The sequence below is a fragment of the Neoarius graeffei genome, chromosome 14, assembly GCF_027579695.1.
Source record: "Neoarius graeffei isolate fNeoGra1 chromosome 14, fNeoGra1.pri, whole genome shotgun sequence".
Lineage (NCBI taxonomy): Eukaryota > Metazoa > Chordata > Actinopteri > Siluriformes > Ariidae > Neoarius > Neoarius graeffei.
The window spans coordinates 76,715,337-76,741,418 of record NC_083582.1 but is presented as its reverse complement, the minus strand read 5'-3'; the positions used below and the strand labels follow the sequence as shown (position 1 = coordinate 76,741,418).

The 26,082-nt window shown below is 41.6% G+C and overlaps 1 protein-coding gene across 1 annotated transcript; it reads left to right on the top strand.

Moving 5' to 3' along the window:
- Positions 1–1,703: 1,703 nt before the first annotated feature.
- Positions 1,704–24,429, top strand: synpo2lb (synaptopodin 2-like b). The gene is made up of 4 exons (XM_060940319.1): positions 1,704–1,905; positions 12,227–12,378; positions 14,099–14,820; positions 20,403–24,429. Exons 1-4 carry the CDS (start codon positions 1,804–1,806, stop codon positions 23,021–23,023), a joined length of 3,597 nt encoding a protein of 1,198 aa, XP_060796302.1. The 5' UTR covers positions 1,704–1,803; the 3' UTR covers positions 23,024–24,429.
- The last annotated feature ends 1,653 nt before the right edge of the window (positions 24,430–26,082 follow it).

The window sequence follows — 26,082 nt, the reverse complement described above, 5'->3', positions numbered from 1 at the left end:
TCCATCATTTTGTCGCTAAATGAACAGCTGATCACACCAAGGTGCTCGCTGAGCGCACATATTTATTAGTTTGATATTTCCTCCATTTCCTTTCCTTCGTATATAACATAATGTCTTTTCTTCTTGCTTTCCGTTACTGTAGTCGGTCTTTCACGTTTCATTCGCATACTCACGTCCTCCGTTTTTCTCTCCTGTTTCAAATTTGTATCCCACAATGCCTTGCACAAATGGGGAAAGCCCACCACGTGATGCATGACGTAGTATCTTGAATTGGGTCATGGTGAAGCAGGAAAAAATAGTGGAGAATTTAGGGACACGTGGCCTTAAACTCATTAATTGTTCTATTTAAAAAAAACCTAATAAAATTGGATGTCTGTGATTTGAATTCAGTAGTTTTCGGTCACTAAACAAAAATAATTGGGTGTTGGGAAAATTCTTTTTATGACCTACACTTGAAAAATCTGAAAGGCAGGACAGCTTTAACATTTTTGCCTGTTTTTCTTGGCACATTTGTTCAAGCTCTGTCAGATTGGATGGAGTCTTGGCACAGACTCAAAAATGGATTCTTTTCTGGGCTTTGATTGAGCTGTTCTAACACATTCAGGTTCTAGGTTTTGAATCTCTCCATTGGAGCTTTGGCACATGTAATCTTTAATCAAATAATCAATCTTTTGGAAGGTGAACATGACTGGGACAGGATTTCTTCTCAGATTGCCATGTATTGAGCTCCATCCATCTTGCCCTCAACCATCACCAGTTTCCCATCCACTCCTAATGAACAGCTTTCCCTCAACATTATGCTACCACCACTATGCTTTACTGTGAGGATGGTGTTCTCAGTGTGATTAGCAGTATATATTTTTTTTAATCAAAGTGCTTTGCGACAAGGCCAAAAAGGCAAAAAAAAAAAAAAAAATCAAACAATGAGATGCTTGTTGAGTCTCAAACTATAGATTTCATATGGATTTTTAAAAAATAATTGCTTTCTTCTAACCTCTTAATAAAGCGATATACCCTGGCTTTGTGGAGTGTCCAAGCTCTGACTGTCCTGTGAACAGCTTCTCCCATCTCAGCTGTGGAACTCTCCATCACCATCAGAGTTGCCGTTGGCTTCTTGGTTGCTTCTCTGTCTAATATTTTTTGCAAACTATTTAATTTTTTCCCTTACGTCAATATTATGGGCTGTTTTGTGTACATTCATGATTTATAATCCCAGTTAAGTCCATTCAGTTCCAGGGAAGCGAATAAATGTTCAAGAACGTGAATATGTAAGCCAAAAATGAAAAAAAAAATTTAAATGAGCAAGTGAGGAAAATGTGATAAACAACTGAATAAATATATGCGTTACATGAGTTCAAACATGTTTTCACTCCATGACCTTTTGAAATGCATACCCTTATTGCAGTTTCTAACTCAGGGCTATTATAGACAAAACCCAAGGCCCACTGGTGGCTTTTAGGCTATCTATAGAGGGTCTATCAGCATCCTCTAGCTGCGGATTGACAGGACAAGTGTGGCCATGAGCGAGGGTTGTGATCCACACCATGCTCCCCAACACCCCACCCTCCAACACAGCGAGCGAGAGAGATAGAGAGAGAGCAGTCATGGAAAGCCTTCATTACCCCCCTCCCCCCACCACGGCCACCCTACTCCATTACCCCCCTCTCATTCTGTCCAACCTTCTCACACTGATAGTGAACTGAACCGGCACACAGGGCCACTGATTACAGCCACCAGTCCAGGGATGGAACGAGAAGACTGAACGTGATCAGAGAGGCGCGTATTCAAACAAATTCTGACAAAATGGTGGCAGAAGAAGTAGTGGTCACCCTCTCAGGTGGAGCTCCTTGGGGGTTTCGACTGCAAGGAGGAACAGAGCAGAAGCAACCCCTTCAAGTGTCTAAGGTAAGACACCATTAAATATTGCTGATTTCCTTTTCACTACTGTAAAAGCATGTACAGTGTTCTACTGTATGTAGATCTTGTTTCAGGATGCTAAATTTGTTTTTCAGTGTATGAGATAGCGAAAGAGCCGTACCAGCGAGGCCCACACCATTCATATGTATCTATAAAGCTAACACGTCTAATCTTCAAGCTCATGCTTTAGGTATTACCTTTAGGAAAGACAATGAAATTTTTCTGTTGATCCATCAGTGGTGTATACATATCTGTGATCTTTCTGAACATTTTACCATTCATTATGGTAAAGAATTTTAAAAATATACCATTTTAGCTATGAAAGTAAAAAATGTCAGTGTATTATTAGCTATTATTAGTACTACAATTACTATGATAGAAGCTTTACCAGATTTATTTACAAAATTCCATCAACGATATTGTGTTTGCTCACTTTCAATACAGTCTTGATAAGAGGTTAGAGAGTTTGTGTGCACCAGATAAACCAGGCTCTTTCCAGCATACCTTCTTGCTCTTATCACATTGTCAGCTTTTTATTTGGCGTTGTCTGAAACCCAAAACTTTCCAATGGCTCGTCTAAATGTGGATGTTATCTCAGGACTGAGTAAAATTACAGCCTGAGATTTATATTTGTATTTGTATATTTATACACCATGGTACATCTGCTAGGCAATGACTTAGATGATGTGCGGTACATTTTCCCTGATCTAGGAGCTATTTTAGAGTGATGAGCCATAGCCGTGTATAGTCTAGTCTGCACTTCTCATGGGTTAATAAATGGTAGCAAGTGCTCATGCTCTTAAAATTCCAGGTTTATGACAATAACAACAACAAAAAGCCAATTTCCTGAACATCCCCCACCACCTTATTCCGCATTTTGTCTCTTCTCTTTGGAGTAAGGTCAGCTCTGTGGAATTTTATCTGTCTTTCCACTTGTGGCATGACCATTTTTCGACTGTCAGTACTGTTCCTAAATGAGATATTCAGATCCTCCAGCCATCTCGATTGTATCTTTTAACACAGACATGTGAAATAATCTAATGGTTAGAGAAGCAGCTTTGGGACCATAAAGTCACCAGTTCAATTCTCTGGACCAGCAGGAATGGCTGAAGTGCCCTTGAGCAAGGCACTGAACCCCCAACCGCTCCCCAGGCTGCTCTGGATATGTTGTACATAGCTCTGGATAAAAGTGTCTGCTGAATGCCACTAAATGTTCCAGTGAGCCACGTTTGGTCAAAAACAATGTCTTCTCCTAAACACTTCATGATCTGATGTTAGTCCTTGGTCTCAATACAAAAGCACAAGCTGCTTTGCAGTGTCCAGAAAAACCTGTCGAAGTCGACTGACAACTGCGTCCGGACAAAATGTTGAGGACTTTATTTAGGCTCTATGGGGAACACATGGTGAATTCATGACATGCCACATGTAGAGAGGGAACAGCTGCCCTGGCACGATTTACGTGTGTTGTTCATTTCATCTACATTCTTTACCCATTAGATAAAACTAAATATCAAGCCAAGGTGAATCATGATGAAGCATTTAGCTTATTTTGATTCTAATTAGAAGGGCATGTTCATGATTTTGATAACTGGAATGTGAATAACTTCATCGAAGGTGTTGTATGCAAATTGCTCACAAATGGAAACGTTGAAAAAGGAACCTGAAACTACAGTCTCACCAAAACTAGACAGTTTTTCTCTCAATACTTTTCCAATCTGGCGGCACGGTGGTGTAGTGGTTAGCGCTGTCGCCTCACAGCAAGAAGGTCCTGGGTTCGAGCCCCGTGGCCGGCGAGGGCCTTTCTGTGTGGAGTTTACATGTTCTCCCTGTGTCCGCGTGGGTTTCCTCCGGGTGCTCCGGTTTCCCCCACAGTCCAAAGACATGCAGGTTAGGTTAACTGGTGACTCTAAATTGACCGTAGGTGTGAATGTGAGTGTGAATGGTTTTCTGTGTCTATGTGTCAGCCCTGTGATGACCTGGCGACTTGTCCAGGGTGTACCCCGCCTTTCGCCCGTAGTCAGCTGGGATAGGATCCAGCTTGCCTGCGACCCTGTAGAACAGGATAAAGCGGCTACAGATAATGAGATGAGATGAGACTTTTCCAATCTTCATCTGTCCAGTTTCAGTCAGTCTGACAGGTGTCGAACTGGATGTGGTCTTTTGCTGTTGTAGCCCATCAGCCTTAAAGCTTGATATGTTGTGCACTCTGAGATGCTTTTCAGCTCACCATGGTTGTAAGGAGTGGTTATTATTCGCTCATCCAGCTGACACGTGATGAGTTTATACCATCATGCGTTGTCTGTCCATCTTCTGTCCGTCGGGCGTCGTCCACATTTCACGAAAATCGCTTCTTTTCTCTCAGTCCTTCACTGATTTTTATTCTTTTTGGCAGGAAGTTAGGTCTGCCTGAGATGTATATAGCTTCTACCCAAATTTGCGTAATTGCAGTTAATAATGAAGATATGGAGTAATTAATCAATCCCTAACAAGCAGTTTCCACACAAATCGCTTCTTCTCCTTCAATTCTTCACTGATTTTGATTCTTTCTGGCATGAAGGTAGGGGTACCTAGGGTGCATAGAACTTCTATCCAGATTTGCTTCATTACAATTATTAATGAAGTTATGGACTAATTAATCCTTAATGAGCAGTTCAACAAAAATCACTTCTTCTCGGTCAATTCCTCGCAGTTTTGGATTCTTTCTGGTAAATAAGTCGGTATTCTTAGGGTGGATATCGCTTCTATATATAGCTTGTATATAGTGTATAGCTTACAACATTTATTGTGCAAGGTGGCCCACTTTAGATCGTTCCTTCTGGACTGGATGGGGCCGGAATGAGCTACGCCATCAGAGACATTCTCATTTGAGTTCATGCAGTCTTCCTATCAGCTCAAGCCAGTCTGGCTATTTCCCTCTCACCTCTCTCATCGACATGGCATTTCACCCTGCAGAACTGCAATTCACCGGATGCTTTTTTTTGTTTTTCACACCCTTATATGTCAACTGTGTAGACATTTCTGGGTGGAAATCTCAGGAGATCAATGTCAATCCTTACCATCCAACAACAATGCCATGGTCAAAGTCACTGAGATCACATTTGTCCTGTATCTGCTTGATTTTATGCAGTGAACTGCTGCCACATAATTGGCTTAAATGAGCAGGAGTACCTATTAAAGTGGCCCGTCATTGCTTCCAAATTCTTATTATTCTTAATTAATATAAATACGGGGCGGCACGGTGGTGTAGTGGTTAGCGCTGTTGCCTCACAGCAAGAAGGTCCGGGTTCGAGCCCCGTGGCCGGCGAGGGCCTTTCTGTGTGGAGTTTGCATGTTCTCCCCGTGTCCGCGTGGGTTTCCTCCGGGTGCTCCGGTTTCCCCCACAGTCCAAAGACATGCAGGTTAGGTTAACTGGTGACTCTAAATTGAGCGTAGGTGTGAATGTGAGTGTGAATGGTTTTCTGTGTCTATGTGTCAGCCCTGTGATGACCTGGCGACTTGTCCAGGGTGTACCCCGCCTTTCGCCCGTAGTCAGCTGGGATAGGATCCAGCTTGCCTGCGACCCTGTAGAACAGGATAAAGCGGCTACAGATAATGAGATGAGATGAGACTTTTCCAATCTTCATCTGTCCAGTTTCAGTCAGTCTGACAGGTGTCGAACTGGATGTGGTCTTTTGCTGTTGTAGCCCATCAGCCTTAAAGCTTGATATGTTGTGCACTCTGAGATGCTTTTCAGCTCACCATGGTTGTAAGGAGTGGTTATTATTCGCTCATCCAGCTGACACGTGATGAGTTTATACCATCATGCGTTGTCTGTCCATCTTCTGTCCGTCGGGCGTCGTCCACATTTCACGAAAATCGCTTCTTTTCTCTCAGTCCTTCACTGATTTTTATTCTTTTTGGCAGGAAGTTAGGTCTGCCTGAGATGTATATAGCTTCTACCCAAATTTGCGTAATTGCAGTTAATAATGAAGATATGGAGTAATTAATCAATCCCTAACAAGCAGTTTCCACACAAATCGCTTCTTCTCCTTCAATTCTTCACTGATTTTGATTCTTTCTGGCATGAAGGTAGGGGTACCTAGGGTGCATAGAACTTCTATCCAGATTTGCTTCATTACAATTATTAATGAAGTTATGGACTAATTAATCCTTAATGAGCAGTTCAACAAAAATCACTTCTTCTCGGTCAATTCCTCGCAGTTTTGGATTCTTTCTGGTAAATAAGTCGGTATTCTTAGGGTGGATATCGCTTCTATATATAGCTTGTATATAGTGTATAGCTTACAACATTTATTGTGCAAGGTGGCCCACTTTAGATCGTTCCTTCTGGACTGGATGGGGCCGGAATGAGCTACGCCATCAGAGACATTCTCATTTGAGTTCATGCAGTCTTCCTATCAGCTCAAGCCAGTCTGGCTATTTCCCTCTCACCTCTCTCATCGACATGGCATTTCACCCTGCAGAACTGCAATTCACCGGATGCTTTTTTTTGTTTTTCACACCCTTATATGTCAACTGTGTAGACATTTCTGGGTGGAAATCTCAGGAGATCAATGTCAATCCTTACCATCCAACAACAATGCCATGGTCAAAGTCACTGAGATCACATTTGTCCTGTATCTGCTTGATTTTATGCAGTGAACTGCTGCCACATAATTGGCTTAAATGAGCAGGAGTACCTATTAAAGTGGCCCGTCATTGCTTCCAAATTCTTATTATTCTTAATTAATATAAATACGGGGCGGCACGGTGGTGTAGTGGTTAGCGCTGTTGCCTCACAGCAAGAAGGTCCGGGTTCGAGCCCCGTGGCCGGCGAGGGCCTTTCTGTGTGGAGTTTGCATGTTCTCCCCGTGTCCGCGTGGGTTTCCTCTGGGTGCTCCGGTTTCCCCCACAGTCCAAAGACATGCAGGCTAGGTTAACTGGTGACTCTAAATTGAGCGTAGGTGTGAATGTGAGTGTGAATGGTTGTCTGTGTCTATGTGTCAGCCCTGTGATGACCTGGCGACTTGTCCAGGGTGAACCCCGCCTTTCGCCCGTAGTCAGCTGGGATAGGCTCCAGCTTGCCTGCGACCCTGTAGAACAGGATAAAGCGGCTACAGATAATGAGATGAGATGAGATGAGTATAAATACGCAGGTGATTATAGAAAATTGCGCAGGCTGTTTGGTTGAGAAATTCTGACTTTTTCTCGATAATCACATCGAGCGACTCAGCAAAATGGCGTCCAATCACTTCGTCACTGTAAGTGAGGAAGAATTACAAACGATGAAAGAAAACGCTGTTCCTAAAAGCACTAAAGATGCTCCGAAGTTTGGTCTAAAACTATTCAAAGGGAGGTGGGACTGGGATTCATTTTATTGATTTCAAAACAAAGTATTTTAAGTGATTCGGCACAGACCAGTGACACAAGTCTGCACCGCAAGTTATTAGATTTACATGAAGGTTTTGAAGTTTGAAATAAATTATTTGTTTAAATTTTATATATATATATATATATATATATATATATATATATATATATATATATATATATATATAAAACAATCACCTGTGTATTTATACTAAAACAATTATCTGCCTCAGGCTCAGTGAATATCAGTGATTATTCTCTCCACATTCACTGGATATGAGCAATCACGCACTCTGATTGGCTACTCTACTACTAGGCTATCAGCTCATATACCGTTAATAGAGAAAAACAAAATGGTAGCGCATGTTGCTGAACCAACTGAGGACGAAATAAAAACTCTACTCGAAAACAAAACCCCAAAAATTGCTAATTTTTAAAATACGTTTTTAAAAAAAATAATCATGTGTATTTATACTAAAACAATTATTCACCTCAGGCTCAGTGAATAATAACCCTGATTTCGTCTCGTTATCGTTCACCGATATTCACTTCACCTTCAGTAAATAACTGTTAAATACTCTGGGATGACAGATTTGTTTGAGAAACATCTGGAAATACTTTTGGACAAAGAATCGGTTCTTGTTTATGTATAATCAACCACACTGCTGCACTTTGTGAAAGGAAAAGCCCTGCTGCTGGAAGCAGATCCTAATGTCAGGGTTAGCAGATAAAGATGGCATGTGCTGGTGAAGTGGGTGATAGAACGACACACTGATTTGACAGGTGGATTCCAGCACATCATGACAAACAAGAACGCAGAGCCAAGAACTGCAATCTAAAGGTGACTGTATGTCCTTGCCTTTAGGACAGTCAGTCGATAACAGCTTGTTTGTTGTTACAGAATTAGCATTTTAAGCTTATTTGAAGGAATATTTCATGGAAAAGACTTAAAAACTATTGCTAAAATGTAACTGTTATGACCATCATGAATGGCATACTAGTACAGCACAAAAAAGATAATTACTTCATTTTGATTTATATATTATAACTTTGAAGCTAAGTGTGAGCACAAGCACAGCTTTAGCATTAGCTACTCAGTCACACAATTTACACAGACAGTCTGAAAGAAAGAAGAAGCGTTTATTTTTGTCACATGTACACTCAAGCACAGTGAAATTCTTCCTCTGCATTTCAGCCATCTGAAGCACACACAAGTGAGCATTGAGCACACACACATACCCAGAGCAGTGGGCAGTGATGCTACAGCGCCCAGGGAGCAGCTGGGGGTTAAGTGCCTCGCTCAGGGGCACTTCAGCCATGATACAGAGGGAGGGGAAAGTGCTGTTCATTCACTCAACTCCACTCATATTTTTCCTGCCAGTCCGGGGAATCGAACCGACAACCCTTTGGGCCCAAAGCTGCTTCTCTGACTTTCAGGTCATGGCTGAAATAAATAAAGAAAGACAAAGATAGATAGATAGATAGATAGATTAAATAATTATCTGAAAGTAGACAAACATATTTAGATTCCTGTAGAAACATGTTCATGTTTCGAACACGTATTGTTAAGCTGTTTTTTTGCGCGGTGCTTTCAAAGACATGACACTTATGCTTTTATGCTAAATTCTACCTTTAAATTTAAAATTTTCCTTTATTATACAGAACCAGTCAAAAGTTTGTACGCCCCTACTCTGCTCATTTATAGGTTTTTCTGTATTTTATATTTTCTACATTGTAGAACAACACTGAAGACATCAAAACTATGGAATAACATATGGAACATGTATGGAATTACCGTATGTCGTAAGCAAAAAAAAAAGTGTTAAAAAAACAAAATACATTTGATATTTTTGATTCGTCAAAGTATCCAGCGTTTACCCTGAAGACACTTTGCACACTATTGTCATTCTCTTAACCAGCTTCATGAGGGAGTCACCTGGAACGCTTTTCAATTAACAGGTGTTTCATCAAAAGTTAATTAGTGGACGAGTTTCTTACCTTCTTAATGTGTTTGAGATCAAACAGTAAATAGTAAATAATAAAAATACAGTAAATAGCCTTATTCCACACCACAGCTGCAGTAATCCATACAGTATCATATCATGGATGGAAATGACATCCATCATCACTTTGACATGAAGTGTCTTTTAGTGAATAAAAATAAAGAAAAACATTGAAATAGAAGGTGTGTCTAAACTTCTGACTAGTACTGTATATATAATCAATCAATCAATCAATCAATCAATCAAGTTTATTTGTACAGCGCTTTTAACAATAAACATTGTCGCAAAGCAGCTTTACAGAATTTGAACGACTTAAAACATGAGCTAATTTTATCCCTAATCTATCCCCAATGAGCAAGCCTGTGGCGACGGTGGCAAGGAAAAACTCCCTCAGACGACATGAGGAAGAAACCTCGAGAGGAACCAGACTCAAAAGGGAACCCATCCTCATTTGGGCAACAACAGACAGCCTGACTATAATATTAAAAACTCCCTCAGACGACATGAGGAAGAAACCTCGAGAGGAACCAGACTCAAAAGGGAACCCATCCTCATTTGGGCAACAACAGACAGCCTGACTATAATATTAACAGTTTTAACAGGTATAACCCTCAACTGTCCTCATGGGGCCGTCCTTCACAGGAGTGGGGCGATAAAACTCCGACCAGACACAGGGCACCAGGATGGATCAAGCAGGTCCGAGGGGCAGAAGAGGCCAGCATCTCAATCCCAGGATCAACATGTAACTCAGAGGGACAGATTGGGGGGGGAGAGAGAGAAAGAAAACACGTTGTTAGGTATGCCCTAAAAATGACAAGTATTAAATCTGTGTGGTAGGCTCGCAGAGACGAGAGTCTTTACATCAGGCATGACACACAATGGCATGTTAATATGGTAAAAAATATATCATGACCTGCTCTGGCTGGATGCTTGATTGGGTGATGGGAGCACACTCCTCAGCAATGATGAGATGCAGATGGGACCCTTAGGCCTGGCCAAGACAATTCAGTTACATTTCACCAGGTCTGGGACATGCGACAGAATGTCTGACGGCCGATTCCCTGCAGGCTACGATAGCCAGTCGAGGTCTCCACCCTCTCCACCAAAAGATTTCCTGTTGACTCCATGTAACTCAGAGGGACAGATTTGGAGTGGGGGGGGGGGGGGGAGAGAAAGAAAACACAGGTTGTTAGGTATGCCCAATGTCACCTGAATAAGTAGGAACAGTATACATATTGCACCGAGTACAAGCAGGGACTCCGGCAACTAACTATGACAGCATAACTAAAAGGAGAGAGCCAGAAGGTAACACAGGCATGAGGGGCCCCGGGACATAAAGCAGCAGCCACTGCACCGTCAACAAACTCGAGTGAGCAAGTGAGTGGGGACTGACAGCATCCATACATCCCAGTTTACCAAAACACTCTGTCTGAGGATCCTCCAGATCTACTCCTTTACCTCATAAACACCATTAACAAAAGGCTTGACTAAACAGATATGTTTTCAGCCTAGACTTAAATGCTGAGACTGTGTCTGATTCCCGAACATTACTTGGAAGGCTGTTCCATAACTGTGGGACTTCCATATATAATACAGCTGATAGCTGACAATAGCATTAGCGTCAACTTGCTGAAATTACTTTATGGTCTGCTGATTCCATCCTCACTATGCTCTCTGAGTGAGAGTAAATGATGGGTTTACAGGTGCAGCAGTTATGTGGTAAATGCCATTCATTTATTATTTTGATTCTTGTATAACTGCTAATTATAGCTTTAAAAATGAGTGACATATGGTGCTATGGTGAAGAAAACAGCTGCATGCTACTCAAAGTAACTTGACTTCCATATGGATATCTGTTGTTATATATTTAACAGTTATTCCATGAAATCGAGTCGTACATGAGCTGATAGGTGACGAGGCGCGTAGCACCGAGTTGTCTATGATCTATGTACAACAAGATTGAGTGGAATAACTGTTTTATTCTATCCACATTCACTGGATTTTGAGAAACAGAACATTTTTATTCATATTTTTTGCAAATTCGATAAATAAAAACTTTATACAAAACATCCGACAAAATCATTTCCGCTTAGAGTGTAAACAAACCGGCGAAATGACAGCAGCAATTTGTGAAAAATGTGATAATAATTCTTGAAAAATTAAAAAAATATGCATTCTTACCATCAAATACTTTAATCCATATTTTGTTGCTTTTTTTTGTATTTTGGGGGTTTTGTTTTCGAGTAGAGTTTATAATTTCATCCTCAGTTGGTTCAGTAACACGCGCCGCCATTTTCTTTTCTTCTTTTTTTGGCGGTTGGCAAACCAACTTAAAGGTGCATTACCGTCACCTGCTGGGCTGGAGTGTGGAACAGGAGATACTGGGGGAAAACTCTATTCTTTTATTTAGTTAATTCTGTTTCTTTTAAACACTTCATAACAAAGTGATATATCTGACTTGATGCGCGCCACCATTTTGTTTTCTCTACTCACGGTATATGAGCTGATAGCCTAGTAGTAGAGTAGCCAATCAGATCGTGAGACTGCTCATATCCAGTGAATGTGGATAGAATAAATAGAGGATATTATACGGCTGGTGCGAAGTTATGAAGTTTTTCTTCGAGTGGTGAACATATTTCACGAGTGAGCGAAGCAAATGAGTGATATATTTTCAACATGAGAAGATAAACTTCATATCTTCATGCTCCCCAAATAGGTGCTCTTTTTTTGTTTATAGTGTTCTTTTTACTGACTTTTGTCGCCTCTCAAACTGTTTTGTTTTTTTTTGTCTTAATATTTTGCACATTAACTTTTTGCACCTTTGGGACCAGCACAAAAAAAATTTCTTTGTGCCTTAACAATGACAATAAAGTGCTTGAACTTGAAATTATTATTATTATTATTATTATTATTATTATTATTATTAGTGTTGACTTTGTCTCCCCTTGCTGGTGCAGGTGAGGAAGCGCAGTAAGGCCTGCCGGGCAGGTCTCCGGGAAGCTGATGAACTGGTGTCGATTAATGATGTGTTTTGTGGTGAACTGTCTCACGCTGAGGCCATGACCCTGATCGACAATGGCCGGGGAACCCTTCATTTACGGATTAAAAGGTATAAGTTTGTCTGCAACACAATAATAAAGGCTGACGTCACTGTCAGAAAAAAGGTAACAAACTACAGTTGTCACTGTGGAGGTCCACTGTAATCTGGGGGTCAAAGTTCATGGAGCCAGAAAGAAAGAAAGAAAGAAGTTGATGTTGTTTGAATTCAAACCTCAGTCTCACAACAGCAGCAACAAGAACAACAGCAACACTTTTTTTGACTATGCTTCAGCGACCACATTTAAGAAACTATGCCCTCAGGAATGTTATTCTGACCTTTAGTACCTTTAACCCAGAAAAGTTAATATATTGCTGCTTTACTTATTTACGACAAAACAATAGTCATGATTTCTACCAGCCTCCCCGACCTGGGAAGCAACAAAGTACAGTGTCTTATTCACTCCACTAAAGTCTGGCGTTTTCAAGCGTCAGAAACTTATCAGAGTTGGAAATGAACTTTTCTTGTCCACCTTCTCTGTGGCTGCTGAATTCCAAAATCTACCAGCCACCTTTTTTTTTTAAATCTGCCACTTACTTGTTTTAACCAGAAGTGTGTAACAGTCATTTGAAAAATGATACGGTAAGAGCTACAATAGTCAAATATGATTATTTCAGTAAACAGGCTATTTCATTTCATACGGTAAATATTTAAAATCTTAAGGAAAATACAGTCTCTCTCTCTCTCTCTCTCTCACTCACACACACACGCAACTGTGAACTGATGGAAGTTACATTTGATAAGTTGGGCAGATGAAAGAAAAACAAAACAACAAGAAAAAAACAACCATTCACAAGACTCTCCATTGTCGACTTTTCTCCACGTCTCATTAAAAAAAAAGCTAGTTAGAGTTCTATGCTCAAGTTAACGCTAATTAGAGTTCTATGCTCAATTTGGCACTAGTTAGAGTTCTATGCTCAAGTTAACGCTAGTTAGAGTTCTATGCCCAAATTGATGCTACTTAGAGTTCTATACTCAAGTTATTGCTAGTTAGTACTCTGTGAATACTATCTGTGTAGTTAGTACACAGATAGAACTATTAGCATAGTTCACGTCATGCTAATTAACATTTAAGAGATTAGGAATAAAACTCATCTCATCTCATTATCTCTAGCCGCTTTATCCTTCTACAGGGTCGCAGGCGAGCTGGAGCCTATCCCAGCTGACTACGGGTGAAAGGCGGGGTACACCCTGGACAAGTCGCCAGGTCATCACAGGGCTGACACATAGACACAGACAACCATTCACACTCACATTCACACCTACGCTCAATTTAGAGTCACCAGTTAACCTAACCTGCATGTCTTTGGACTGTGGGGGAAACCGGAGCACCCGGAGGAAACCCACACGGACACGGGGAGAACATGCAAACTCCACACAGAAAGGCCCTCGCCGGCCACGGGGCTCGAACCCAGGACTTTCTTGCTGTGAGGCGACAGCGCTAACCACTACACCACCGTGCCGCCCAGGAATAAAACTGTTAGGTAATATTTTCCTACATTTCTTGGTTCCTTAATAAAAGGAGGATTCATTTACTGTCACTAAACAAAAATTGCTGTGTGATTTAAAGAGTCAAGTCCGTTCTTTTTTGTGGTATTTTTTGTTTGTTTGTTTGTTTGTTTGTTTGTTGTACCACCATTAGTGATAAGCAATGGTACAGTTTAGTGAATTTTTAAAATGTCATATAATGGCTGCCATTCTCTCTATTTAATTTACCACTTTTTCTTTTCAGGGCTCCTATGGGGTTCCCATCAGTAGTCCTACTGGATCGAGCCCCCTCTCCTCGCATCGATAAAGAATATCGGGCAGCACTCCGAGCTTTGTCTCCTCCAGTGTCCTCGAAAGTGTCATCTGTCCATAGAGGATCAGTCATGTCACCCACCAATGGCCCAGAACGGCTGAGATCACCTCCTGATAGTGAAGCATATTATGGTGAGACAGACAGTGATGCAGATGTTGCAGCTCAGGACAGACAGCGTAAGCAGAAGCGTCGCAGTCCCAGCATCTCCCCAGCCAAAGCCCTTGGCCGAAGCTCCCCCCATCAGGATGACACCTCTGAGATGAGTGGCTGTGAGAGCATATCTGATATCTCTGCATACTCCCAGACTCAATCCTGGACCATTCCTAATGGCATACACGAAGGGGTTGGGCTTCCACAGCAGAAGAGTTTACTTGGAGTGGCACGAAGAGAGGTGGTGTACCAGCCTAATGGAGTGGAGTCATCTCTTCAGGCCGAGCACTCTTCTGAGAACTCTGAACAAAGCCCATCAGGTGCTGTAGAGGTGGATAGTGGATTCCAGGAATCCCCGACAGTTCCACTTGTGTCTCCAACACGGGCCAAAGAGGTACTCATGCGCAAATCCTACACACAGCTGGTGCCAATGGTGGGTCCTGTGGATAACCCTGTAGATGAAGAGCTCACCATGACATATATGGATAAAGCCAAGGAAGCTAGTGAGTACCTAACCCACAGTACACACCTTGTACACATGCTGTACATACACACATTACTGTGGCACTATTCAGTATATCTGTCCTTAAACGCTCTGGATGTTTTGTGCACTTTTCTGGCCACAACCTTCAGAATCTTGAAGGTTGAATTCTGCCTGCAAAACTACTGGACCACAAATTCTTTTGAGATTTTTAGACATCTCCAATAGATAAGGGTGGACGGCTGCTTTTTTTTTTTCTCCTGTAAGGTCTTTTCCTGTCTTACCTCATACACTATCATTAGAAACAAACAGTTCTCATGTTGCCCCCCAGTTGCTACTTGAGTATAATTTTGCAGGAACAGCTATGAAGTTCAGACTAAGTCACTAGCATTTACTCTATCTTCAACCACACAAGGCTGTCAGGTATTATAATAATGCAAGAGAGCTGACATGTTTGCCATTGCTAATAGTCTACCCCAAATGACTTCAGATACATATCACTACACTTATAAGTGAAACCTAACTAATATGAAACTTACTCAGCTGTATATAATTTAGAGTACCTGGACACATTTGGAAGTGGTTGCTCTTGAAGTTCCTGTGCTGTGACTTTGTAAGTGGAAGTATGGTGAAGTGGTGAGCTCATAGATGTGGCAGTGGGGGTTCTTCTATAACCCTAGTGGATTAGCTTTATGGTGACAGGCAGTAGGGGAAAGGAGGGAGAGAGAGAGAGAGAGAGAGAGAGAGAGGAAGAACTTGCAGCTATATTTTCCATCTGACCCAGTCTAATAATGCAAGTTGCATGCCTGGAATGGCATGTCCAGTTGCCGCTCCATGTCTGTTGCACGTTTTAGAAGCTTCACCTCTGTCCCTGATTTTGTTTCATATGTTGTTCTGTTTTGGGCCACCTTCATATTTATCTGCTAAACATGCACACCATAGACCTTTAGATTTTATATCGATATTATATCTATTTCTGGTCGCAAGGTTTTGTTAGGTTTTGTTATTTCCTTTCCTGGGGCACATTTCAGTAAAACGTGCATGAGGCATATTTAGATCACCGTGTAAGCAGATGACCTAAAAGTAGACGCCAACAGGTGTAATATGTGTGCTGAATAGATTTAATAAGTAGATCTATTTCATGGATCATTTCACTGTAAAAAAAGAATAGTCGAGAATACTTGAAATTTCAAGGCAACAGTCTGCATTAAGAATTTTATGTTTTGCCAACGATGTGCCCATGATAATCCAAACTATAATAACACTGTTATCTTTATTAAGAATTCTTAATTAAGTCAATTTTCAATTCCTCATTCTGCCAACATAGATTTCTGTTTTTGCTGAACAGTGGCATTCACAGTAGTACAAAAAGGCAATTGAGGTTATCACAATTTTTTTTTACCTTTATTTGGATAGGACAGTGTAGAGACAGGAAATGAGTGGGAGAGAGAGATGGGAAGGGATCAGGAAATGACCTCAGGTCGGAATCGAACCCAGGTCCCCGGATTTATGGTATGGCGCCTTATCCACCTGAGCCACGACAACATGATCTTCAACCGGAGAGAGAACCACATTGCCCAGCCCTTGCATTTGGGAGAGGAAACCCCGTGTCTTGGTCATTAAGAGCATGCGCTGAATAAACACCTGTGACAATTATGTATTTTCAATTCAGATTATTCACTATTGCATATTTACACATCATTGAGGTGCACCCTATCAGTTTGATGTGGATTTTTCTGTTCGTTAATAATTATTCATATTTTCTTGTCCATTCAATTGTGAATATGGAATTACTTGAACAAAGTGTAATTCTATTTTTTAGAATTATCCACATCAAGAAAAATCCACATCAAACTGATAGGGTGCACCTCAATGATGTGTAAATATACAATAGTGAATAATCTGAATTGAAAATACATAATTGTCACAGGTGTTTATTCAGCGCATGCTCTGAATGACCAAGACACGGGGTTTCCTCTCCCAAATGCAAGGGCTGGGCAATGTGGTTCTCTCTCCGGTTGAAGCTCATGTTGTCGTGGCTCAGGTGGATAAGGCACCGTACCATAAATCTGGGGGCCTGGGTTTGATTCTGACCTGAGGTCATTTCCTGAGTGCTCTCTCTCCTGCTCATTTCCTGTCTCTACACTGTCCTATCTAAATAAAGGTGAAAAAAGCCCCCCAAAAATTGTGATAACCTCAATTGCCTTTTTGTACTACTGTGAATGCCACTGTTCAGCAAAAAGAGAAATCTATGTTGGCAGAATGAGGAATTGAAAATTGACTTAATTAAGAATTCTTAATAAAGATAACAGTGTTATCATAGTTTGGATTATCATGGGCACATCGTTGGCAAAACATAAAATTATTAATGCAGACTGTTGCCTTGAAATTTCAAGTATTCTCAACTATTCTTTTTTACAGTGTTCCAGAAAAGCTATCTGGAAGCTAATGTTTTTACGCAGTCACTGTTTGATTGGATTTGACCATAACACTTTAGAAACCTGTGCTAGATTAAACTGATGTATTAAAACGACATTTAATGTTCCTTCTTCTTCTTCTTAAATCGACTAATTAGACAAATGCAATCAAGGCCAGCCAACTACTTTTAACAGATATATAGCTATACAATACACACCTACATACATACTGTATGTCCATATTTAGTGTAGCTGATACGCAGGGGTTAATCCTATGTAACTATTATCCTTGGATGATGAGGTGCTAACTCTTATCTCTGAAGTGTTTGGGCTCTCAGCACAAGGCACAGTGCCCATATCTAATCACAGAAGGTCACCTTGCTGTCATAGACTATTTCAGAGAATCTTATACAGGTTCTTTAGTGTAACCCCAACCCTGTTTCGACAGTCACACACGCAATAGGGTTATACAGGCTCAGTTTCTCTCAAATTGTCTTTTGTGTGCTTGTGTTCTTGGGGGAAAAAAAACCACACACAAAGTGAGAACGTGGGAGCTTATTGTGGCCAGAATGCTATTTGGGATCAGCCATAGGGAATAATGCTGATGTATCTGACCACGTAACATCAGTACCACTGGTGGACTCGTTAGGGTAGTTGGTTCAATGAAATATAGCGTCCCAAGTGAAGATGGAGAACATCTGAAGCATTACTATTATTCGACTAATCCATCTGAGAATAACAAGATGACCAAATGCTGTTGATAAGAGATCATTTTAATCCTTCTGCTTTCAAAGTCATCCTTCTCTTATTGCTAGTCTCATATTGGTTTACAAGGCCTGGGGTAGTGTGCATAAAACTGCGCATAGCAGCATGGTGTTATTTGTCAACACCATAGAAGCAATGACGACAGTAGTAAATGATGATGGCAATCATGAATAGTTTGTTCTTCACAACTCTGTGAATCGAACAATGCTTATAACCAATGGGGTATTACTAAGCATTCACGGCAGACAGTGTCCAGTGGTGTGCCCGGACAGGTGGACAGTGTTCATCAGCACTACTCACTGACTGAAATAGTTTCAATGACATAATGGGATTTCATTGGGCCTGTGGTGTGGCAGGATCTTGTGGGTAGATGAATGCTCTTTAAAAGGTCTCACCCCAGACTATAGGCAGAAGGATTCGGGGGTGATGTGGACAGAGTCTCCACTGATTGCTGGCTGCGCTCTACTAGCATGTGAGTGTGTGTCCTTCCATTCGAAACTGACGTTGGGAAGGTAGGAGAACAAACACATCATGAAGAACCTCACATCACTTTCCGAGCTTGCGCATGTAGCACCCACTGTCTACACAGGTAAAACCTGAGCTCTTTTATAACTCTCAGTATCCTGGCATACTTTAGGATGGATTCCTGTTTTTTTTTTAATCCAAAGAAAAAAAATGGAAGGAAGGATTTGGACAGAACAGCAAAAATATTTTATCGACTGAGTTTTTGGTTACTGAGCTGTGTGGATGAACTTTTTTGCTTGTTTAGTGTATAATGTACCAGACGTTTTTTGAAAACGAAAATTGGTATCTCATACAGTTTTGATAACTGAATAGTCACTGAGACTGAATAGTCTCAGTACGCATAGAGGCATTTCGCAACTGTTCATATTTGTTTTAATTCATATTTAATAGGTTAGTACGTTTCATTTTATTATATTTTGAAATAGAATAATTCCGTGTCTGTCCTACACAGCATTCTCACATTTTAAGCTTGAGGTATGGTATGAAAGTATGACAGAAAAATGTCTCTTGAAATGTATTCCAAGCCTTATTAATCTATCAGAAATATAGTTAGGATTTTGGCTTTTTTGAGTGTAAAGACAGTTTATCTCTTTCGAGGTCACTCTCTCCTACTGTTAGATGGTGTTGGGCTATTTGTAGTAAAGAGTGAGCTCATAGATTTATCATAGGCATGTCTTTGCCAGACAGGTTTTCAACAACGACCTCACCACATTATGATGTCCTGTTTCAGCTATTTTATTACACGAGATACTTAAATCATTTTCAGCAGCAGCTAAAACAAATATTACAAATGTTAAACTGTGATGTATTTTTTTTAAATAAATAGTGAATGGAATTTTGTCTATTTATTTGGTCACATTGCCAGGCATTAATGTTATAAACTTTCGCCTGACACCTAGTACAGTATTAAGTATGCCTGTTCACAAAACCTATATATTCTCTTGAAGGGAGGTTTTGCATTTGAAACTCACAAATTCCTGTGACATTATACGAAGGCACCTGCCATTTACAAATTTAGGAAGTGATCTCACTTTACATCAGGATATAATGTAATAATTAACAGTTATTCCACAAAATCGAGTCATACATGAGCTGATAGGCAACGAGGTGCGTAGGACTGAGTTCTCTATAATCCATGTACAACGAGATTGAGTGGAATAACTGTTTTATTCTATCCACATTCACTGGATTTTGAGAAACAGAACATTTTTATTCATATTTTTTGCAAATTCGATAAATAAAAACTTTGTACAAAACGTCCGACAAAATCATTTCCACTTAGAATGTAAACAAACCGGCGAAATGACAGCAGCAATTTGTGAAAAATGCTATAATAATAATTCTTGAAAAATAAAAAAAGATATGTTCTTACCATCAAATACTTTTATTCCATATTTTGTCGCTTTTTTGTGTGTGTATTTTTGGGGGGTTTTATTTTTGAGTAGAGTTTTTATTTCGTCCTCGGTTGGTTCAGTAACATGGTCTGCCATTTTCTTCTTCATCTTCTTTAGGGGTTTTTTTGGCGGTTGGCAAACCAACTTAAAGGTGCATTACTGCCACTGACTGGGCTGGATTGTGGAACAGGAGATACTGGAGGGAAAAAAAAACTATATTATTTTAGCTATTACTGTTTCTTTTAAATACTTCATAACAAAATGGTGTATCTGACTTGATGCACGCCACCATTTTGTCTTTCTCTACTAACAGTATATGAGCTGATAGCCTAGTAGCAGAGTAGCCAAACACAGCACACGATTGCTCATATCCAGTGAATGTGGATAGAATAAAATATAATAATGCGGCTGGAAAACTACAAAATGAGCATTGAAAACATATTATTCTCTATAATTTGTTTTTGACTGTAGTAGGAACACTAACTGTCTCCTTTCATCCTTAGAACTGCACAAAAGTGAGAGCGTACAGGACAAACAGGTGAAGGAGGCTCGATCCAAGTGTCGCACCATTGCCTCTTTGCTGACAGACGCTCCCAACCCTCACTCCAAAGGTGTGCTTATGTTCAAAAAGCGTCGGCAGAGAGCCAAAAAATACACACTCACCTGTTTCGGCAGTGTTGACACTGAGAGCTGTAGCAACACAGACGGAGAGACGGAGGACGAGAGCCTTTTCCTTGGCAGTGAGTCAGAGCTTGATGAGGACAGCCTTTCTGCAGCACCAGACCCTACCTGGGACAGTGGCTACCTGGACGTTTTGGACAGGAGGACATCGGCATGTGTGGTGTCTGATGGGGAGGCAGAGGGTAACTTGGGCTTGAGTGGTACTTCCGGGAGAGGGGCACAGCTTTTTGAGCAGCAGAGGAAGAAGGCCGAGAAACATATACAAACACCCATTACTCCTACACTGGCCCCCATGCCCCAGCAACAGCTTGACACCATGCAGACTGACATGTCTGTGACTCCAATGACCCCAATCTCCTCCAACAAAACCAGTATGATGAATGGGGACCCTGTGATAGTGAGCAGAACCAGCGTAGTGTTGTCTTCACCAGGCCAGACTCCCATGCCCACTATGCCAGGAGCCTCTCCAGAGCAGTCGGATGCTTGCTCTGGTAGCTCAGTTCTCAACAGAACTGCAAGACCTTTTGCCCCAGGTTGTGTGAGTCACAGAGCTGCAACAGCCCCAGTTGTCTTCAAGCCCAATACTGCCAAGAAAACCCCACCTCAGGCTCAAGCAGTGTCTGTGGCAACAATACCAACTCCTTTCTCTCCTACTGGCTCTGATGGAAAGAGAGCAGTTGCCAGTACATCCCTTTACATCCCCCCAAGACCATCCACTGTCAATATCCCCACCTCTATCTTGTCTCCATCCTCCTCTGTGGCCTCTGCTCCATTTTCCCCAGCTTCTTCAAATGCTACACCTTTCACACCACAGGGTTCAGGCACATCTGCTTATCACGCTCCTCCAGCTGCCACTACTCCACCATTTAACTTAGCCCCAGCTATGAATTCCCAGTCTTTTTCTTCACCACCAACACAAAATATGTCCTGTAACCCACCTCCTATCATGGCTGAACCTACCCCACCACCCACTGTGCAACTGCAGTCATATTTATCCACTTACACCCCTAACCCATCCCTTCCCTATATCCCAGGCCCTGCCCCTGTTCAAGTAAATGCACCAGCATCTCAAGGCCCAAACATGCAACCATCACCTCACAAAGTTTCTTTCAACCCATATATCTCAGTGGCAACCACAACATCTGGAACAACAGACTCTCCCATGGTCCATCAGTATCCCCTTTCCAATTCGAGTACAGGGATTTCTTCTCGAGAGCAGCGAATTTCTGTACCTGCTGCCCGAACAGGCATCCTGCAGGAAGCCCGTCGCCGTAGCACTAAGAAACCCATGTTCAGTAAGACTGAAGAGAAGAAGCCTGTGTCCTACAACCCTGAGTTGTTGTCTCTAGTGCAGAACCTGGATGAGAGATCCCATTCTGGGGCAGAGCCTGGATTTGAGTCAGGTCCAGAGGAAGATTACCTCAACCTGGGTGCTGAGGCTTGCAACTTCATGCAGGCTCAAAGGAGCAAGATACCTCCAGTGGTTGCTCCTAAGCCAGCAAATAGTACAATTGATATCCCCCAGATGGGAGGAAAAGGAGCAGATCTGTTTGCTCGTCGACAGAGTCGCATGGATCGCTATGTTGTGGACAAACAACCCATGTCTCCAGCCAGGCCACGAGAGCCCTCACCTACTCCATCTCTTCCAGCTCACTGGAAATACTCCCCCAATGTTCGTGCCCCTCCACCTATCAGCTACAACCCACTGCTGTCTCCCTCCTGCCCCCCAGTGGCACAAAGAGGTAGTAAGGCCAATGAGGCTGCAAGAAGTGGAACAAAGACAAATCCTGGTCATCACAAACAAGGCATCAAAGCTCTGGACTTCTTAAGCAGACAGCCATATCAGCTCAATTCCTCCTTGTTCAGTTATGGTGGGGGAGTACCCCAGAATATCACCACCTATCAACCACAGCAGCAGCAGCCATCAGTGTCAAATGGAGTTGGGGTAGCCAGCACAACCCTAAACTCACCAAAACAAGTGCCTGTCAAAGCATCACGTGTATATGAGATCAAACGCTTTTCAACTCCCACCCCAATGTCAGCACCCACAGGCCTGAACCCCACTGTAATTGTACCACGCTCTGCCACCACTCTAGCTGAGCCTGTGTGGCATTCTGACATTGCATCACCTCCACAATCTGCTGCACTTTTCTCCCCACCACCTTCTGCCCCTACAGGGGCCCTGCCAGCACTCCCCAAACTTTCCACTGCCCCTGTACCCAATGCAGTGCCCATCCCAGGGCCTGTTCCCATGCAAGCCAATGCACCTTTCCAGGAAGCCAAGTTAAAGAGCGCCCCAGATCTGAGTCCCTTCTGCCTAAGTGGTATGCGCTCAGCAGGGTCTGCAAGTAGCCAAAATCTGCAAGCACCAAGACCACGCTTTAGCACCTCTAGTATGGGACTGCAACCCAATGTGTGGAGGCCAGGCTCCATAATCTACTAAGCAATAGACTGTAATTTAAAAACAAACAAACACCACCATATTGTAACACTAATCACATCAGAGACCCTGCCTGAATGATTGTGAATCATTTGCCACAACAATAGGATTAAGACACTGATTCCGTGATTTATTCAGAACATGAATTATTTGTCAAACATTTGTATATCACTTTAAATAGCTGTAGCTTTGATCTGCAAATTTCCTGCTATTTCACTTGTTATTAATGTCATGAATGTGTGATGCACAGAAAATGATGTATGATGGTAATACTGGGATATTTTTTGGCTTAACAAGCAAATGATCTAGTGCTATTTACTTAACCGGATCTATCAGGAGAAGGAACGACCAGGGACATTGGTTAAGTGGTTGGAAATGGTAGCACTAGACAAAAAAGGGTGATGGATGAAAAAAGAGGGCTGTAACTTTGAAAGATGAGGATGAAAGATAGATGAATATGTGCAGCTCATCTTGGTGTCAAGAGTTATGGACTGTCTGGGACTGACTCAAGGTCTCCCGAGGGTTTGTATACGTGTTAAACTTGTCATCGGATGTTATAAAGAACGTGGATATATCTGAAGCAGTGATGGACAGACAGTGAGACACAGTTATTGTGACAGAAGAGACATAGAGGAAAGATGCAAGAAGGATTCTGTGTGGAAACATGATTGATGTCCTCACCAGGAGAGATGGCACAAACCAAAGTTAACCATATCTGGATACAAACCACTTGGCTATTTGATGCATGTGCACATCTGCGCCTGCTGCTGATTCAACCTGCTGAGAGCTGCGTTCATCTACAATCTGTAATGTATGTGAATCTACCTGAAGAGTTGAGATGATTGTATGACAGGTTGTTATTTTTAAATACTATCAACTGAATGCTGCTCTAGCTTTTATAATTGCTTTTGCTTTTGCTTTTTTTTTTAATTCTTGTGTTGTTATTTTTGCATCCCAAGCCTCCTTTTCATATGTGAAAACTGTCTAAATGTGTAAAAATGATATATGTAGATACACTCTCAGAAAAAAAAGGTACTAAACTGTACATTTCCTTGTCCTTGGGGTGGCACCATCAAACATATATCTTTTGGATCTTTATTGTATATCTTTTGATGGAATAGTGCATACATTGTACCTTTTATATCTTTACACTAAAAATAATTACATTTTCAACAGTAAACCTTAAGGTCCAAATACCCTCACCAGCCACTTTAATAGGAACTTGTTCTTGATTCTAAGATTCCTGTTCTTGGCTGGCAGGAGGGGCAGCACAGTGGTGCTGTGGTTAGCACTGTCGTAGCACAGCAAGAAGGTTCTGGGTTCGAGCCCCGTGGCCGGCGAGGGCCTTTCTGTGTGGAGTTTGCATGTTCTCCCCGTGTCCGCGTGGGTTTCCTCCGGGTGCTCCGGTTTCCCCCACAGTCCAAAGACATGCAGGTTAGGTTAACTGGTGACTCTAAATTGAGCGTAGGTGTGAATGTGAGTGTGAATGGTTGTGTGTCTCTATGTGTCAGCCCTGTGATGACCTGGCGACTTGTCCAGGGTGAACCCCGCCTCTCACCCATAGTCAGCTGGGATAGGCTCCAGCTTGCCTGTGACCCTGTACAAGATAAGGGGTTATAGGTAATGGATGGATGGATGGATGGATGGATGGATGGCAGGAGTGCAACCCAATGTGTTCTTCTGCTGTTGCATGCTGAGATGTTTTTCTGCTCACCACGGTTGTAAAGAGTGATTATATGAGTTACTATATCATTCCTGGCACAAAACCCTCCTCTGATCTCTCTTATCAACAAGGCGTTTGTTTCCACCCACAGAACTGTTGTTCACTCGATGTTTTTTTTTTCAGCACCATTCTGTGTAAACTCTAGAGACTGTTGTGTGTGAAAACCCCAGGAGATCAGCAGTTTCTGAAATACTCAAACCAGTCCATCTGGCTCAAACCAACACCCATACCACAGTGAAAGAGAGTCACACTTTGAGTTCACAATTTTTCTCATTCTGATGTTTGAACATTGTGAACATTAACTGAAGCTCTTGGTTTGTATCTGCATGATTTGATGCACTGTGATGCTGTCAAGGGATCGGCTGATTAGAGAACTGCAGAGAATGGCAGGTGTTAGGCAGGTATACCTAATAAAGTGGCCAGTGAATGTATGTGCTTTAAAATCAGTTTTAAAGTTAAGCTTTTAAAGTGCTTTGACATTACCATGTAATAGATACGTTCCCCAGTGACATAGAAAGGTACAGCTTCGTACTTTTTTTTCTGAGTGTATAGACTGTAGCATAACATGCACTATATAGTCAACTACAATCAAATTTTGTGGTTGGTGCCATTTCTCCTCTGAGGTTTGGTAGCTGGTTGTTGGGTATATTGTTGAGAGCATCCATAGTAGTAGTAGTCCCTTTTTTTATTTCAGTTTGTAGGACATTAGTATGTTTGTGTCCTACAATCCAAGAAAAGATATTTTAAGATGTTAATTTTCTTGTTGTATCATCTGCCTTTAGTTTTAATTTAAAATATGCACTAGAGGTAAATTTTTGCTTTGTTATAATTGTATAACAACAGCTTTCATGATGAATAAAGCACAGCAAGAGAGGTAATAACTTGTTTCACAGAAATATCAAAGCTCTGGATCTTGTATTCTGTGCCTGGCCAGATGGCAACTACTTTCATGATTAGATGGAACACTAAAACCATAGCAGAGGAATAAAATAAAACAAAAAAAAAATCCATGTTTCTTATCAGTTTATAAATACATTCATGTTCATGTCTCCATACCATATGAACTTCTGAAATGCAGTCATGAAACATATCCACATGGATAAACTCCACATCTATTTGGAGAGCTGTTGTCACACAAACTGCTGAAAAAGTTAACACTGGCTAAAACAGAAAGATATTGGCTTTAACTTGTTCAGCAGTTTGTGCTATAGTAGCTCTTCTGTGGGATTGGACCATATGGGCTAACCTTCGTGCCCCATCCGAATCAATGAGCCTTCGACACCCATGACCCTGTCGCCGGTTCACCGGTTGTCCTTCGGATCCTTGGACCGCTTTTGGT

What these genes read in the sequence shown, in the direction of transcription:
- synpo2lb (XM_060940319.1), top strand. Translation starts at nt 1,804, where the DNA reads ATGGTGGCAGAAGAAGTAGTGGTCACCCTCTCAGGTGGAGCTCCTTGG. An exon ending in CTTCATTTACGGATTAAAAG is followed by an intron (nt 12,379 to 14,098) that starts GTATAAGTTTGT and finishes TTTTCTTTTCAG; the next exon opens with GGCTCCTATGGGGTTCCCAT. An exon ending in GGATAAAGCCAAGGAAGCTA is followed by an intron (nt 14,821 to 20,402) that starts GTGAGTACCTAA and finishes TTTCATCCTTAG; the next exon opens with AACTGCACAAAAGTGAGAGC.